Consider the following 18250-nt stretch of genomic DNA (forward strand, 5'->3'; position numbering starts at 1 on the left):
GTGATAATAAAATGCTCTATCGTAGTAAACCTTCAATGGATTAAAAATGTCAAATGAGCTCGGTGGCTATTATTCATCGTAGAACACTGAGTTAGCGAATCGCCCCGCTGCGTTGGTCTGAGGGCTAAAGACCCTAGATTATATAGACAATTAAGCTCAGACCTCAGACTAAGCTGCACCAACACTGACATTAATTTTAGGTTTGCTCTAACTATATTGTTCCAAAATATTTAATTTCTGCTCTAAACGGCTGCACTGTACATAAAAAACAATTCATTATCGCATATCATTATTTATTACAAAAATGTAACTTGCATTTATATATTAATATCCTTAGGGCTAAAACTCGATAAATCATGATTCATGGTAAGTGGTCAAGGAAGCAGTCTGGTATAGGTACTTAGTAGTTAGTTACATAAGTTTATTCAATTTCATCCAATTCTTCTTTAATTAAACTGCCGAGAAGAGAAGAATCTGGCGGTAGCCATTCACAGCTTGTGTCCTCCGACGAACATACCTGAAATACAAAAGGTTATAATTATTATTTTCTTTTATAACGTAACTACTGTAGTTAGTTAGTCTACTCCATTATTAAGATTATTAATAAAAGAAAACTAGGTAAAAGCGATCAGAAGAAATTAATTCGTGTCACTTTTACACACGATTGAATAAAATTAAGAGAGCGAGGATATCTGTTTTGCATGTACCTATACTCGAGGAGTATAGGTACATGCAAAAGGAGTCGCTATATTCTAATGTTTAGTTCCTGGGTAGTGGTGGTGGTGGTTTAGTAGCTGGGTACGCTCACAATAAACCAAAGAAATAGTATGTACTATATATATAACTACGAGACTCACTGCTGTTAAAATGGTGAAACTCATCTAAAAGTCAGCTCCAGACACAGGTCCAGTGTGCATTAACAGGGGTCAGTGACTTGGTAAGTAAAAAATAGAACTTTAAATCGATGGCACTAACTACTAGGTCCAGCGTCCGTCATTAAAAAGATAGAGGCCTCAAAATAGTTGATTTGTTTTGCCGCCATTTTCGGCGCATGTGACGTGAACGCTTCTTTTACCCGAGTTACTTAAAGTCTAGGTTCGCTGCGTAAGTGCTACCCGTGGAAAACCACGGCATGTCAGTTGTTATAGAATAAGTACATGATTCTGAGTACACCTAAATTTTAGAGTAGATATTAAAGACATTTTACACACTTACTTGGCACTTGCAGTTAGCCGCTTCAACGAAGTGATAAATTTCTGTGCCAGACTCAACACCGGGGTCGCAGTTCCGTAGTTGAACTGATGCATGCTTTCTATCACCGTGCACACATACCGGATGAGTAGACACTTTATAGGGGAATTGCCAATGAGAAATCTGTAAAACGAAATTTAATAAAAATAATAAAAATGGTTGAATGATATCATGCAACCTAATATCATTTGTCGTTTTCGTTATGAAGATGTTGTGCGCATTAATGTTAAATATATAAAAGGAAAAGCTTACTGACTAACTGAATTGACTGACTGATCTATCAACGCAAAGGTCAAACTACTGGACGTCAACAAGTAACAACATTGGATAGTAGTTAGGTACCTCATAAGAAAAACAGTATCCCCAGCACGATAATATTTTAACATCATCCCAGCAGCGTAATCCATTATAGTCAGTTTGGACGGCCTTATGAATGTATCGCTTTAGTTTGCATCGTGAATTAGATGGAGAACCTGAACAGTAAATAAACCAACACGAAACTACCAATACGCTCAGAACAACACTAAAGCTATTCCTGTTATTGACCATGTTATAAAATAAAAATAATTTTAAGTTCCAACTATATTCTACCAGCTAACACCCGCTGAAACGCTTAGCTGAAATATATTTGTCTATTTGTACTTTGAGTATCGTTTTATAAAGGCTGGGAAGAGACGTCAAAGCATTAATTTTGTGTCGGTTCACATCACAATTTTTAACAAACCATTAGCTTTGCGACTTCACTGAATAAAAATGGATGAATGAATATATTTGAATACCAAATGCTGAGGAACGTTGGTGCGTCGGTAATGATAAATTGTTAAAAAATACAGTATAGTTATAGCTAGTTATTATACCTATATGAAATTTTGTAAGTAATATCGACAAAACTCAGGCTCTCAACTAAAGACTCAAACTCAACTCCAACCTGAACCAGTTTCTACCGCTGTTTAACAACCGTACTCAGAGTCGCTAATCGTTACTTAAGATTGAGTTAAAACGAGACAGATTTATGCGAGGTATATAGCTCTGTCTCGTTTTAATTAAACTTCTGTGATAGTAATTTATTGCGAATATTACGAGTTTTTATTTAGTTTTCTGTTTTAAATTTAGTATTGAAGGTGTGTAGCAGCCATTTATAGTGCATTGCAGTGTAAAAGTGGCTGTAAAAGTTGAAGCGAACGCAAATTATGAAACAGAACCTTCGTTCCTACCTACATAAGTAACTATGATTTCTTTAGTTGTTTTGTCTTTTTCGGGAATTATACGTGTCTGACAAGTCTCCTTGATTCTTAGTCTGAGGTCTGTGCTTTGTTTTTACTCTATGGCTTTGATGTCTTCTATTCTCCATAATCCAGGGCCGTAAATAAAATTTAAAAAAAAACCGTTCTCATAAATTCGACAGATGTAAACATTGCGTATTTTTAAATTAATAACAACTACGTATAAAAATACGTATTATTTATCCAGGAATTACCTAGTAATATTCGCTATGCCGGAGTATTTATAAGTCCATGGCTATGACATAAGTTTCCTTTATATGTAACGGAGTAGTGTACAATAAATTATTGGTACCCACCGATTATTGTGGTAGCAATTAAAATTTAAAATGTCTCGTCTAACACCTACAAAATCACGGGTAAAAGTTTGTAATAAATCTGTATTTTATCTTCAAGATAAGAAAGCTGATGAAAATGAACTATCCATTGGTTTAATTAAGTCTGCGAAACGCACAGGACAACTGACTTTATGTAATAGAGGCCTTGGAACAGGTGAGGTTCTTTAAAAATATTACATAAAATATAAATCCCTCTACGGAAGTTACGCATGACAAAACATTACGATATACTTAACTCAAAAAACAGTTCCTTCTTTGTAATGCCAATGTTTTCCTCTAACTTCGTCGATAGGTACTTTAAAAATCATGAATTCAAAATCCTTTAAAGAGACTTTACAAACCAACACCTACCAACATGTGAAATCTTAAGTTTCTGGACCAAGGGGTTGGAGCAATATGATTAATGTTGCTTGATTATATCAGTCAATTAGTTTCTCCTTTTATAATATGCAGAAGTCAGCAGATGGCCATAACATTATATCTGTGGAATATATTTTCCTGTAGGATTATGATTCTGCGATAAAAAGTAGAAATTACTCATTGTATAATCCTCCACCCTTTAATCAAAATTCTCAATTGGTTCTATTTATTTTAATGGTAAGCCCTGATAGACTGATTTTAAAAATCAATCAAGAAAATTTCAGATACGCAAAGCTCATATTGTATTGAGCAAATTATTTTAAAAAGTAAAGACATTTGCATGCTTGTGTATGTCACACACACAAGCATACTTTGTATGCATGCATGTAGCCACACTTAATACATGTTATCAACCAGTTTATGCCCACAACTTTGTCCGCAACCACACAAATTTCAAACCCCTATTTTACCCCCTTAGGGGTTGAATTTTAAAAATACTTTCTTAGCGGATGCCTAGTTGCCAGTAGTAGTGCTTTGATAAATCAGTCAGTCAGTCATTTTTTCCTTTTATATATTTAGACGATGGTGCAGTGTTTATGCAGCTTTTGGTAAAACAACACCTAGGAGCATACTTCGAATCATGGCAAACTCTTACTAGTTTATAAGTTTCTAGCTGATGCCCGCGACTTTGTCCGCGTGGAAATAGGTTTTCTAAAAATCCCGTGGGAACTCTTTGATTTTTCGGGATAAAAAGTAGCCTATGTCCTTTCCCGGGATGTAAGCTAACTCTGTACCAAATTTCATCGAAATTGGTTAAACCGTTGGGCCGTGAAAAGCTAGCAGACAGACAGACAGACAGAGAGACAGACAGACACACTTTTGCATTTATAATATTAGTATGGATGGAAAGGCAATTATTTCAAAATCACAAACAAATACTTCAATTTAATTTATTTTGCACAAATTGGTATGGGTGCATGTATTGAAAAATGCATTTTTTTTTTCAAAGCTCAAAACTGAATTATAATATTATTTTAGTACCTGAAAATGTGTGGAAAATTAATGAGTTAGTATTAGAGGAAACCAAAGAGGTGGACTTTGCAAGATCTGATCAAAACAATTGGTGGAATTCTGAACCCCTCAAGATGCTAGACCTCAGTTCCAATGTCATTAAATCTCTGTCACCAAACATCAAGTTACTGCAAGAACTAGTAACACTGAAGGTATGCAAAATACGATAAAAGTAAAGTCAAAGCCATTCAAAATATACACTTACATTGTACACATTGATTGTTAATTGTTGAATTTGTAAGATAATAATTGATGTGATGGTGATAGTTAATTACGTAAAACTAAAGCTACAAGGGTTCCAAATGCACCCTGCTCTGAGAAGAAACCCACAACAAACTCAGCCAGGTGTTCTTTTTTATCACCTTAAAACTTATTAGAACTATCAAAGCTGTTAAAGCATCATCATCATCATCATCATTATTCCCAAGCTTTCCTATCATTTAAATATTTATAAATTGCAGAATAGGTTTAGAACTCTCTTCCAGCGTCATGTTTCCTGCCACATATATAACTTAAGTACCTTCAAGGCAAGAGTGATTAGGCATCTTCTAGGCAATAGCGCTCCAACTTAGACCTCATCATTGCTTTCGTTGAGCAATGATTGCTGTCAAGCACAACACACCTATCCAGTAATAAGCTGTAGCTTTTTATTTGATTTTAGCTTCATGACAATACTTTGACTAGCCTGCCAGCTGAGATTGGAGAACTGAATAGTTTGTCAAACCTAAGTTTAGAACACAACAAACTGGAGACGCTGCCGAAGGAGTTCTACAAATTGATTGAGTTAAGATGGCTGAGTATTTCACACAATACTCTCAGAAAAATTGAGCCAGATTTTGGAGATTTAGTAATGTTAACCTTTTTGGTAAGCTGTTTTAATAAAAAATACAGTGATAGCCTATTAAAAAAAGCGGTGATAGCCTAGGTTTAAAGGTCGACCTTTTACTGAAGGGTTTGATTCCAGGCACACATCTCTAACTTTTCGTATTTATATAGGTATGCTATTTAAGTATTATTATTCAAAAGTACTTGTAAAAGTTTAATTGAATTTAAAAAAACTTTAATTTTAAGCAATTAAATATCACTTGCTTTAACAGTGAAGGAAAACATCGTAACGGAACTTGCACGCCTGAGAGTTCTGCATAATGTTTTCAAAAGTATGTTAAGTCTCTCAATCCGCACTTGGCGAGCATATTGGCCTCTCATTTTGAGAGGAAACCCATGCTCAGTACTGGGGCCTGTAATGGGCTGTGAATATTGTGTTGAATAGTTAAGTTCAATTTTTTTACTAAAATCATCAGTGTCCGACTGAACCTTAAGCTTCCGCTAAAATATCCGAAGTTTTGGCCCAAGTCGAAGGTGTCTTTAAAATTAAACGAACTATTACGAATGCGCGAGAGCGCAATGGAAGCGGAGTTCCTTCTTTGCCCGCCCGCCGCCATCGCCAAAAGTAAATCAATTTTAGCCTGTCTTGAACTGAATTTATTAAGGGTTTCCTTTCAGATTTGGCCGAAGATTGTGGTGATAGCTGATTAATCGTCTTCGGCGCCGGCCAAAAATTGACCTTCAGTCGGACACTAACAATCATTCATTGCATTTAATAATTATTTTGTTATTGTCTCATATATATTATATTTAATGATGCAGGATTTATCGCATAACAAACTGACAGTATTACCGCCTGGGATGGGATACCTAGTTCGCTTGGTGGAGCTCAATTTGTCTCACAATGAATTGGCGGAATTGCCACCGGATATTGTTAACCTAAGAGGTAGACCACTGTCTCTATTATTATGAAACTGGATGATGCCATCGATTTAGGTTTTTAAAAACTATCATTTTACAGGACAAAAGTATACTATTTGTGTCCCAGTTATCTAAATTTATTTATAGTGTTTTTGCATACTATATGTTTCTTCAAAAGTACGTATTACGCAGAACCGAAATATAGTGCCATAATATCACTGACACACAAAAATGGACGGACAGACAGTCTATGGAACCCTCAAACATATTATAAACGATAAATGTTGGTCAAAGCAACAATTATATTATAATTTTATTCCTATTTCCTATGCTAGATTGTTACACAAGCTATTTAATAATAATACTATCTTTTTGGAATTTATGTACTTACATTATTTTTAAACTAGTGCTTTCTATTATTTTTTAACCATCATTTTATCATTAGTTTTACAGTAATATTTAAGCAATGAATATAATTTTTTTAGGAATAATATAATTTAAGTTAAAATATATCTAATAAAATTTAATAAGTAGTTGGTATGATGAAGATCTGCAAAAAAGTCCTTTAAAAGAAGTCGGTAAATTTGGATCTCTAATTTTTTGTAAATAAAATATAGGCACTACGGAATAATTTAGCTTTCTACTGGTGAAAGAATTTTCCAAATCAGTTCAGTAGCTCCAGACAATTACTTCCTACAAACAATACAAACTTTACCTCTTTATAATTTTAGTATAGAAGTATAGATTTAAATTCATATTTTAGATTTAAGGAAGTTCAACGTAAATAATAATAATTTGAAGAGGCTGCCTCCACTCGGTGAGCTGAGGAAAATGGAAATATTAGACGCAAACCACAACAACATTGAACAACTGCCGGACTTCTACGGGTGCACAGCTTTAAAAGAAATATACTTGGCCAATAATTACATCAAGGTAATTAATATTTTTGTTTAGTAGGTAACTAAAACATTGGAGTTGACGCCTATCACAGATTGGCGATAGCAGACTGGGCTCACTGGGTCACGTGATCCAAAAATATACCTTCGGTGCCGTTTATACGTTTATTAAATTTTAGGCCCCAGCGCTTTGCCAGCTGAATTACACTTTATTGTATCGGAACAAGATTCACTATTAATTTAAGTATTTGCGGAGTGAGTCTATCAGTGGTTATCTGTAACAATTGCCATTAAGTAGTGTTGCTATGGAGTTGGGACTAAAGTCGGCTAGTGAAAAAATGCGCACGAAAATTTCTTGCGTCGTTTTATCTGCGTAGATATAGTGCTCCTCTAACATTCAATCAGCGGAATTACATTTAGCCTGCCTTACGCGCTAAAATAGGATACATAAATGTGGTCATCCGCTTTTCTTAGCACTCTTGATGCGGTCGACGTAGTTTTTGATGAATTGATGACGTCAACGAATGGTTATGGATGGTATTAAATTGCATCGCGAACACTTTACCATGTATAATATAAGTATGGATATGGATATCACTCGGGGATAATGTAGATGAGTGAAAAAAAAGAGTTTTGAAGACTGTTCCCTATTATAAATTTAAGGTTGCCTGGTGGAGATTGCTCTGACCAATAAAGACGCCTTTGCATACAATTGTTTTTAATTTTTAGTTTCTTTGTTTTTTATCTCGTGTTTTGTGTGCAATGAAGTATTTCTGTCTACATATCTATCTGTCCAACTTTTACTTCTTATAACATTAGTTTGAATGTGTTTTAACCTTTTTTTCTACCTATTTCATAACTGTAATACGTTTTAGGAAATCACAGAAGAGTTCTGCGATCAGATGCAACAGCTAAACGTGTTGAATATCAGAGACAACCAAGTTGAATTGCTCCCTGAAAACATATCACTCCTAAAGACACTCAAGAGATTTGACCTCTCCAATAACAATTTGAACAAGTGAGTCATCTGGTCTTATATGTAGAAGTTTACCTAACTCTATAGATAAAAGTTTGGTTTTAAATGAGTTGCCTACTGTGTAAACATTTCTTTTTCTTCAGCCTCTTTTGCAGCTTTCGTTTCAAGTTAATCAGTACCCTTATTATAAATGCGAAAGTGTGTTTGTTTGTGGGTTTGTGGGTTTGTTGGTTTGCTGGTTTGTTTTTTAATCACGTCGCAACTTTGCAACGGATTGACATGATTTTTAGCGTGGGTATAGAGTGACAAAGGTTACTTTTTATCACGGAAAATCAAAGAGTTCCCACGGGATTTCTAAAAAACGTAATTCCACGTGGACGAAGTCGCGGGCATCAGCTAGTTAAGCAATAAAGTTCAAAATTAAAAACTATTGATAGCTTGACTATTGGATACAAAACAATGACCCATCTGTATTACATTTCAATTATTGTTTTGCCACTATAGATCTCTGGTGATTACTTAACCTCAGGTGACCCGCCTGTTCGATTGCTTGTTTTACATTGAATAAAATTGCCTCACCACCATTTTGTATATATTACATGTAGCGTCATCCTCCTCCTCTCAGTCAGAAGGTTTGGCCATAGTTTACCTTACTGGCTAAGTGCGGATTGGTAGACTTCACACACCACCGAGAACATTATGGAGAACTCATTGGCATGCAGGTTTCCTCACGATGCTTTCCTTCATGATATGTAAGGCACATATTATGATTGTTTAGATTACCGCGGAACCTAGGGCTCATGTCGCAGCTGCAGAGCATCAGCATGGAAGGCAATAAGTTGTCGTTCGTGCGGCAGGACATCCTCAAGGGCGGCACGGACCGCATGATGCGATACCTGCGCGACCGCATCACTGAGGACGTTGTCAGCGAGACCAGACTCGAGAACAACTGGCCTGATAAGTATGGAATCTATCAATAGATTGTTAAGGTTACCGCGGAACCAGGGCTCAAGTCGAAGCTGCAGAGCATGGGGGGCAACACACTGTCGTTCCAACAGATCTAACAGGTCGATCTATTCCAAAAGAACTAAAATTAATTTCTACATGTTTAGATTTTTCCGATTTATAAAATTGTTTTAATCGCATTATATAAAATCTAAATATCTTTAATGGACAAATTTGGAAAATGGATATACTTTGTGCTCCCACTGGCAGCTAGAGTGGGATTATAATTTTACTGAATTACCCATTTCTTTTTACAATTTATAAGTTGTTTATGATAGGAAGCTATTTTCTATGGTCCCGTACCAAGGGTGCCAACGGGACCCTATTGCTAAGCCTCCGCTGTTCATCCGTCCGTCCGTCTGTCAGTGCAACATCTCGTAATCCGTAGCAGATAGAGAGTCGAAATTTTCATAGAGTGTGTATATTTATAGCCGCTATAACAAAACATAATAAAAATTTCAAAACAGGAAAATTAAAAAAAATTAAAAGTTCTTATGCTTATACGATGTGTGCGAGTCCAACTCGCACTTGACCGATTTTTTTTATTTGCAACAGATTTACTATGAAGAAAAGCCAAGCGCTCATGGTCCCTGCAAAAGAGCTTACATCAGTGCCGGAAGACATATTCCATACGGCGGCAGAAGCCGAGGTACACATCGTCGATGTTTCGAAGAATAAGTTAACCGCAGTGCCTCAAGGGTGAGTTGTACTCTTAGTTTGGATGGATTATGGAGAGTTCTCAGGTATACAGGTTTCCTCGCGATGTTTTCCTTCACCGTTAAAGAAAGTGATATTAAGTAAGTCCATGCCTGGAATTTGGATCCCAGACCCTCGATTAAGAGGTTGGAGTTTTAACTACTGGGCTATCACTGCTAAAAACTTGTACAATCACAAATATGAACATTTTTATTATGCCATCAGACTTGATGATGCCCGTGACTTCGTCCCTGTAGATAAAGGTTTATAAAAATTCCATGGGAGCTCTATTTTCCGGGATGAAAATCAACCTGTGTGTTACGGTATAAGCTATTTCCATTCCAAATTTCAGCCTAATCGATTCAGTCATTGAGGCGTGAAGGAGTAACAAACATCCAAACTTTCACATTTATAATAATATTAGGATTACGATAAGGACGAGTATTGCATAAGAGCATGAATTAGGAAGAAAGACCCGCTTCCATCACTGATCATCAGGCGAGATCGTAGTCAAGGGCTAACTTGTAACAGAATATAAAACCCTTGGTTGGCCCCATGGTTCCTCGGAGGATATGGTGCTTCATCTTTGTTTAATCGTGTTATTTTTGGCTGAATGAAGATTTTTATTTATTTATTTATTTTTCTCATTCAGTGTGCAACACTTGCGTGAAACCTTAACACAGTTATTGCTATCATCAAATAGTATTGATAGCGTGCCACCGGAGATAGCCCATTGCAAGCATTTGCAGTATATCGATTTGGGGAAAAACAACCTCGCAGACCTGCCTATAGAGATGGGGGATCTGAAGAATCTCAGGGAGCTTGCTATATCGAACAATAAGTGAGTATAATTGCATTAAATATTACAAAACTAGCTGATGCCCGTGACTTCGTCCGCGTGGAATTAGGTTTTTAAGAATCCTGTGGGAACTCTTTGTTTTTCCGGGATAAAAAGTAGCCTTTGTCACTCTTCAGGTCTTTATCTATACCCAAAACCCAAAAAAAAGTGTTCGACCGTGGCTTTGGACACATTCAGCCAAACAAACCACCTTAGGCCAAAGCTTTGGCTCCCGTCAAAATGGTCCGAAGGTTTCGCCAAAGCTCTCTCAGAAAGGAAAAGGTTTAGACAGTCTACCATGCTGGCCAAGTGCGGATCAGCAGACTTCACATATCGAACTACCCACTTTCTTGTTCTTTTCTCTAGTTTTTTTCTTTTGTTTTGTTGCAACTAGTCGAAATATCAATAATTCAAAATCATCATAGTAATCGTATAATAATAATATGTCGTTAAACCACGAAATAATCTAAAAATTATTAGTTTTATTTTTATCTTCTATATATAAAAATGAATCGCTGAATGTGATGCTGATCGCAAATCTCGAGAACAGATGAACCTATTTCGCTAATTCTTTTTTCATAATATTCCTTGAAGTACGAGGATGGTTCTTACGGAAAGAAAAATTTAAAAAATTGCCTGAAAAAGAATCGACTGTTAGGCGGTACGAAGTTCGCCAGGTCAGCTAGTGTTCAATAAATAAAGAATTCAAACAAACAAACATTCAAATGGGTTTATTTTCACTTTTTATGACAAAGGTTTACAAAAATACCGCGTTGCGTCTACGAACTGGATAACCTGGAAATACTGCTCGCGGCCGAAAACCAGATATCGGAAATCAACGTGTCGTCCGACGCTCTGGCGAAGCTGAAGAAGCTGGCCGTGCTCGACCTCACCAACAACAGCATCCTCACTGTGCCGCCCGAGCTCGGCAACTTCAAGCATTTGCGGTAAGTTACCCATCAATCTCAAGATGCTGGAATGGCGACCTCGCACCGAAAAGCGCAGCCTTGGAAGACCCCCACTAGGTGTACGGAGTACGGACGACAACAGACGAGTCGCAGAAGCCGCGGGATTCAGGCGACGCAAGACCGTGGCGTGTGGAAGTCCCTACAAGAGACCTATGTCCAGCGATGGACCTCTATCGGTTGATGATGATGATGATCCATTAATCCAATGCGTATGCGTACACTGTTGGACAAAGGCCTTTTCAAGAGCGTGCCACCAAACACAGTCATGACATGTTGCATCACAACAACATCCATTGCTATGCGGATGACAGTACGGGTGATGCCCTGTACAAAGGACATACACAGCTTTCTCGCGCAGTGCTGGAGGAGTGTAGAGCCAAACTTGTGTCTGACATAGAAACCTGCCTAGGTAAAGTGTCAGAATGGGGCGCACAAAACCTAGTGCAATTTAACCCAACTAAAACACAGGTTTGCGCGTTTTCCGCCAAGAAGTCCCCTTTTACACTGCCTCTTCTCTTTCAGAGCACTCCCCTCACACCTTCCAACAGCATTGGGATCCTTGGAGTCCACATTTCGAGCGAGGTTCAATTCCGCGATCATTTGGAAAGCAAGGCCAAATTAGCCTCCAAAAAGCTTGGGGTGCTCAACAGAGCAAAGCGGTACTTCGCGCCCGAGCATAGGCTCCTACTCTATAAGGCGCAAGTCCGCCCTCACATGGAGTACTGCTCCCACCTTTGGGCTGGAGCACCCCAGTACCAACTCCTTCCATTTGATCGGATCCAAAGGCGGGCTGTTCGACTTGTGGACGATCCCAAACTAACCGCCTCGTTGGAAAGCCTGGAGCACCGCAGAGACGTTAGCTCTCTATGCGTGTTCTATCGCCTGTATAATGGGGAGTGCTCTGAAGAGCTTTTTGACCTCATTCCACCCTCTTTTTTCTACAACCGCACCGCGCGCCACCGTAAGGAATTTCACCCTCACCATCTGGGTGTCTGGTGCACTTCGACCGTCCGCTGCGCCAGATCCTTCTTTCCACGCACGTGCAAACTGTGGAACCAACTCCCATCGGCGGTGTTCCCACTAGATTATAACATGGGGTTATTCAAGGGGCGGACCAATAAATTCCTAAAAGGCCGGCAACGCATCGGCGGCTCCTCTGGTGCTGCAAATGTTCATGGGCGGCGGTAATCACTTAACATCAGGTGACCCGCCTGCTCGCTTGTTCGCTATATCTATTAAAAAAAAAAAAAAAAAAAAAAAAAAAAAAAACAGTCTTCCGCCTTCCTCATCCACCCGCTCCCCGCCACGTTCTTTAGGTCATCGATCCAGCAGGCTGGTTCTGCGACAGACTTGACCTGTCCATTGCCACTTCAGCTTGCTAATCCTTTGAGCTATGTCGGTCGCTTGTTCTTCTGCGGTAAGTTAGCTTTCATACAATTACAGCTCGTTCACATTTCATACATACATTTGTCTTTGACGATTCGTTACGTGTTTAAAATCCCGTGGGAATCATTGGTTTTCCGGGATGAAAAGTAGCCTTTGTAACTCTCCAGTCTCCAGGTCTTTAACTATAACAAACAAACAAACACACTTTCGTATTTATAATATGAGTAGTGATTCTCTGCACTGATTTAGTGGTGTACAATAAAAAAAAAATAAAAAAAAAATACAAAAACCGACTTCAATAACCACAAACACTAAAAAGTAAAAAATAATTCAATTTATTATCCAATATAATTATGTAAGAGTTATTGTAGTTCTATAGTAATATTTTTGGAGCCCTGGAGAAAATTGACATAGGTAACTTTTTTCCCGGTAAATCAAAACTTTCCCACAGGATTTTTAAAAACCTAAATCCACGCGGACGAAATCGTGGGCACCACTAGTTTAACATAAGCTAATGTCAAAATGCTTTGTTTAATTAAGATTTCGAGTAAAGTATCTAAGTCAAATAAGAACAAGGTTTCCTTTCAGATCTCTGGAACTAATGGGGAACTGCTTCCGACAGCCGCGACACGCCGTACTGGCGAAGGGCACAGCCTCCATTCTGTCGTATCTCAGAGACCGTATACCCACCAAGAACATGTAGAGCATACCTAAAGCTGGCTACTGATCTGTATCATTTGAACGTAATGTAACATATTACAAGCTATCGTCCTATATCTAAAATGTTATCGTCAAACAAAATTGAAATTCAGAAAAACTAATATTAAAAAAAAGTTTGCTATGGAGGACCAAACTAAAAACTAAAGTCCTTGGTCCTACGTGTAACATTTTTGTTTAAAAATATCAGCTTTTGGAAATCTCCACATCTTAAAAATGATTTAATATTTTTTGCAAGTTCAGCTTTTTACTCAACTGCGCAAAAAGTGAGCGTAATGTTTTCATGAATGTAATGTATGTATGTATGTGAGCTTCTTTATTCCACCGTAAATTCAAAATGCCCTGAACAGATTTGGTTGTATGGAATATCGTTGTATCATATCCTTACATCATTCCGAATGACACGCTATAATTTTTTTTAAAGAAAAATCAATATGGCAGGGCAGTTTTTAATTTTTAATTTTTTTACTTGTTATTGTTAGACATTGCCTTATCTGCCAATCCGCCTATGGCCAGCGTGGTAGACTACGGCTAAACCCTTCTCATGCTGAGTGGAGACCTGTACTCAGTAGTGACCCGGCGATGGGTTGATGATGATGATGATGATTGTTAGATATATGGTGGAAGCAATGTGAGCCTATTGCAAACAGCCGCTCACCGCAAGCTTCGCGATGCTTTTTTAGCAGACCCTGTAACATAAACACGCTCGTTGCGAATGTTACATTACCGTACAATTATAAATCAGTGGCCACCTTTACGCTTCGTACGACATTTGACAAATGACAATACATATCCGACATAATCATCTATTGTGTCAAATTATTATGTAACGTTGCTGCGCTACTTAGATTTCTGAGATTATTGAAACGGCTGAAATTAATAATCTACAATTTTTCGATTTACTTAGCAACGTTGCTATTTCTCATAAAAACACACAGTTATTGACAAAATATTAGAAATAACAACTTTATAAATAACTTATATACAGATTACAAATAGGTTGATTATTGATTTCGGCCGGACGCTGAAATTTTTTTTTTATCATTCTGTCAATCCTTATAATATTACACTATCAATCTGAAGTCCAAGGACACATATTGATTTGATGGTTGAATTTACTTGTTTCCTTAGCTTCTTATTATCTTTTCTATTACCTGCAATGACCGCTCATGCTCCAGAACTATGTATAAAAATCATGTGAGTAATGGCCTAATTTTTACATAAACTAAGCAAAATACGTTTCAAATTTAACGTTAAATTATTTTTTAGAACTCCTTCACATTCCCTCTAACAAAAAAAATAATAAGTTGCCAATTTTTATTATTAAGTGTTGCCAGTTAGTTTTATATTTGGGATTCGGCGATTGCCATGCCAGAAATTTTTCTTTTAATTTCTATTCTTGCTAAGCCAAAGTTATTAATATAAAACCAAATCTTTCGATTTATGTACCTGATTACCACCGCTGATTCGTTATTTTCCATTGCGTGTTATATTTGTTTTTTTTAATTTTAATTGTTGATATTTTGTTACCTGATTATTTATTGTTAAATTCGAATTTTCGAATAATTTAATTTATTTTGAACTTATACGGTATCTAATGAAAAATTATTTAGATATAATTATTTTAAGTGAGTACATATTTAAATAAAAATATTTCGCAACGCATTATAGTATGCATTGCGTTGCATTTGTTGTAATTGCATTGTACCAATTATATTCGTTTTAGGTAGCAGTTGCCAGAATATTCCACTATTTTTTGAAATCTTATAATATAAAAACGTTTGATTGGGACATAAAAACATAAAATCATTATATACTAATTTAAGTATGATTGTTTTATAGAATGAGTATTTTACTGCAAATCTTCGAAAGTGTTTTTAAACTCGTGAATTTTTAAAAAGAAACAATTGCTCAAGATGCAGTATTTTGTAGCAATTAAAGTTGCAAATAAAAGAAAGTCATCTTAAGTGCAATATATTATAATTTTAATTGGTTTAGGCTGATAATAATGCTATATCAAATATTACGCTTAATGCGAACTTGATTATTTTAAATTCCCGAGGTTAATTTTATACATAACCTACAGGTTTTTTAGATGAACCACCAAAAAATCGAAAATAAATTGATCATGAAAATTTAATAGGTAATATGCTGTTGAAAAAATATATTATTCAATGCGATTTGCATGTGTGTAATAAATGTATCTTAAAACTAATACATTCAGTATTGATAGATAGATGGAATATTTATTTTTCCTATATAAATTTTTTAATTTAAATCATAATATAAATTGATTGTTAAAAGTTTACATAATATACTTAACACTTGCTAAATTACTCATTTGAAAGAATTAATGTTTTGTATATAAGTAAGTTGTGATATTATTGGTATTTAAATTTTAGAGTCCGGTTTAGTAATAGAGCAGGCTACGAGAATTTAATAATTTCGATTGGCTATAGGTATTATATGTGAGTATATATAGATTAATACTTAATTTATGTTGACATTTTGTGTAGCTAATCTAATTTAAAGTAGCCTGTACTGTCCCAGTCCCACCACTGGCCAAAGATCTTAGTCCAATTTCTCCACAACTTCTCTGTGCCTTTTCAGGATTCCTAACTGTAAGATCAAATTTTTCACGCGTGCCTTCGTCACCGCGGTCTGCCACCGATCATCCGATCATTCTGGATCATCAACGCCAGGTTGATGATCCAGAAAGAAGCAGATTATGCTCTCAAGGTCATCTGGTATAGAACACACATGACCTGAGCTAGAAAATAAATAATAATTAGGTACCTACTCATTCATACATAAGCATTCTGTCACAAATGCCTGTAGTACTATGTGATTTATATTTATTTATATAAGCAATTATAGTATCTACTCATTGTAAGTACCTATTCGAGATTGGATTAATTCGTAGTTTTAGTAACGAACTGAAATTTTACCTGATTGGTATTTCCAAGTTTAAGTTTTGCGAACTCAAAAATAGTCCGTCACACAAAACACGACGCATCAAAACGGACTCGAGCGTTCCTTCCGTTTGTTTCTTTGACACACCGAATGACAATCGTGAATAATTTAGAACGCCGCTCCTATTTTTTGGGTAATGGCTTGCGCATCGAATTTGGACATACGAGTCTTGTATGTCAAGAGGAATAGGTACTGTGAAATAGCGAATAAAAGCACTAGAAGTTTGAATGTTACATGGGCACAAAAAGGTACTCGGACATAACTGACCCGCTTTGCGGACATGAACCAAAATAGTTTTAAATAATAGATAATATTGTAACCTGTATATATAAATATTTGATTCAAAATCGATAGGGGGGAAAAAGTTATTAAACATTGAAAAGGGTATAAATTAATAGGTTTTTCTTTCATGGTACAAAAATTATTCGAATTTTTCATTATTCCCATGAGTGACCCACATCAACGTGACCTATGTCAGTGTAGATCAGAGCCGTATTTGAATACATACTGTTAATTTAGCTTGTGTCCACCGCCGCGCGTCCAGTTTCGCGCCCGCCCGCCGTAAAAGTGCCCGCATACATACCAACTTTTGTGCCCGTGTAACTATGAAACTACCTGTACATATATTTTTACGAAAGTTGATAAACCAAAGACCAAGTAAATTATTTGCAGAGTGTCTACTTTCATTGAGTTTGTTTTCTAGGTAGGTATGAATCGCGTTCCGAATACGATTAAAAAATTGGGAATTTATCAAGACGAAGAAACGTACGTTCTAATTAGTTAATATCTGTTTGCCTCGCCTATCTAGGAATTAAATAAAATGTACATTCTGAAATAGTACTAGTAATAATGTCGCAACTTACTTAATTTTAAAAATACTATGTTCGTATTTATGCAATCCTCGCTTTGTTGAGAAAATGCTAGAAAATGTTACTAGAGATTTAAATCGTTAGATATGCGTTAATATATTTAATTTAAATTCGCAGAATTATGCCTCGTACAAATAGAAGGAGACGAAAGAAAACATTGCGATATTTCTGGGTCAGGGTATATCTAACAATTTAAATTTCAGAATATTACCATTGTGGCTAATTCCATTGTACACAATCTCTAAACTAAACTAAAATGTCACGCCTAAATCTATTGCTATCCCTTTCATAATGTTGCTTGTGGAAAAGGATGGCACTAGATTTAGACCTGTTAATTTAGTTTAGTTTAGAGATTGTGTACAAGAGAATCGGCCCCAATGTTGCTATAATAATTAGGTACCTGAATATACCGCACAGCTTAGCCATTTAGCCTTAATTATCATGTATCTAAAGTACAGGTGTCACTTTTGCCATTAATAATAATTTTCAGTGAGGGATAAATATATTATTATTTTAAAAGTTATAAGCGCACAATAAATAAAAAATCATTACATTTTTGAGTTTCCTTTTACAAATAAAAGTACTTACTCTAATATTATAAGGTCAGCAAAAATTAAAAAGGTAGGCAAGTGTGCCCCGTAAAAATAATTCGTTGAAGTTGTGAAGCTCTTGTTTCCAGAAAAGCATAATAAGAATCCTTAATTATATTTCAGGCAAAACTGAAAAAGTGTTACTTCACTCATCAGCCACCTGGGTAGAGCGTGAATTAATAGCAGAGAGTAATAGGGATATATGATTATTGATTAATAATATGTTTTTCTGGACACTCAGAACTACCGTTTTTCTTTTAATTTCGACATGGTCTGATTTTTCCTTCCTT

At 36.2% G+C, this 18250-nt stretch overlaps 2 protein-coding genes across 5 annotated transcripts in view; one reads left to right on the top strand and one right to left on the bottom strand.

Moving 5' to 3' along the window:
• Nucleotides 1-17924, top strand: part of LOC117984626 (leucine-rich repeat-containing protein 40-like) — a 210114-nt gene extending 192190 nt beyond the window's left edge. The window contains exons 1-12 of one of the 4 annotated variants that reach the window (XM_069500287.1): nucleotides 2645-2841; nucleotides 2928-3023; nucleotides 4268-4452; nucleotides 4962-5165; nucleotides 5948-6071; nucleotides 6810-6979; nucleotides 7818-7960; nucleotides 8697-8879; nucleotides 9479-9622; nucleotides 10272-10460; nucleotides 11213-11404; nucleotides 13400-17924. In XM_069500287.1, coding sequence (XP_069356388.1) covers nucleotides 4375-4452; nucleotides 4962-5165; nucleotides 5948-6071; nucleotides 6810-6979; nucleotides 7818-7960; nucleotides 8697-8879; nucleotides 9479-9622; nucleotides 10272-10460; nucleotides 11213-11404; nucleotides 13400-13514 — 1542 coding nt within the window. In that variant the 5' untranslated portion in view covers nucleotides 2645-2841; nucleotides 2928-3023; nucleotides 4268-4374 and the 3' untranslated portion in view covers nucleotides 13515-17924. Of the gene's footprint in view, nucleotides 1-2644; nucleotides 3024-4267; nucleotides 4453-4961; nucleotides 5166-5947; nucleotides 6072-6809; nucleotides 6980-7817; nucleotides 7961-8696; nucleotides 8880-9478; nucleotides 9623-10271; nucleotides 10461-11212; nucleotides 11405-13399 lie in introns of those variants that run through there. The other 3 variants (XM_069500288.1, XM_069500289.1, XM_034971245.2) reach the window with 3 other exon arrangements.
• On the bottom strand, nucleotides 296-1886 carry Gpb5 (Glycoprotein hormone beta 5). The gene is made up of 3 exons (XM_034971250.2): nucleotides 1594-1886; nucleotides 1216-1374; nucleotides 296-517 (listed from the first exon to the last, which is right to left on the bottom strand). Exons 1-3 carry the CDS (start codon nucleotides 1798-1800, stop codon nucleotides 422-424), a joined length of 462 nt encoding a protein of 153 aa, XP_034827141.1. The 5' UTR covers nucleotides 1801-1886; the 3' UTR covers nucleotides 296-421.
• Nucleotides 17925-18250: the final 326 nt, after the last annotated feature.

Source organism: Maniola hyperantus, chromosome 8 (genome assembly GCF_902806685.2).
Source record: "Maniola hyperantus chromosome 8, iAphHyp1.2, whole genome shotgun sequence".
In the NCBI taxonomy this organism is placed as follows: Eukaryota; Metazoa; Arthropoda; class Insecta; order Lepidoptera; family Nymphalidae; genus Maniola; species Maniola hyperantus.

Excerpts from the sequence above, each read along its gene's own strand:
- Gpb5 (XM_034971250.2), bottom strand. The coding sequence starts at position 1,800 with ATGGTCAATAACAGGAATAGCTTTAGTGTTGTTCTGAGCGTATTGGTA. Across the intron at positions 1,375-1,593 it reads GATACTGTTTTTCTTATGAG|ATTTCTCATTGGCAATTCCC; the intron begins GTACCTAACTAC and ends TTCGTTTTACAG. Across the intron at positions 518-1,215 it reads CGGCTAACTGCAAGTGCCAA|GTATGTTCGTCGGAGGACAC; the intron begins GTAAGTGTGTAA and ends TTTGTATTTCAG.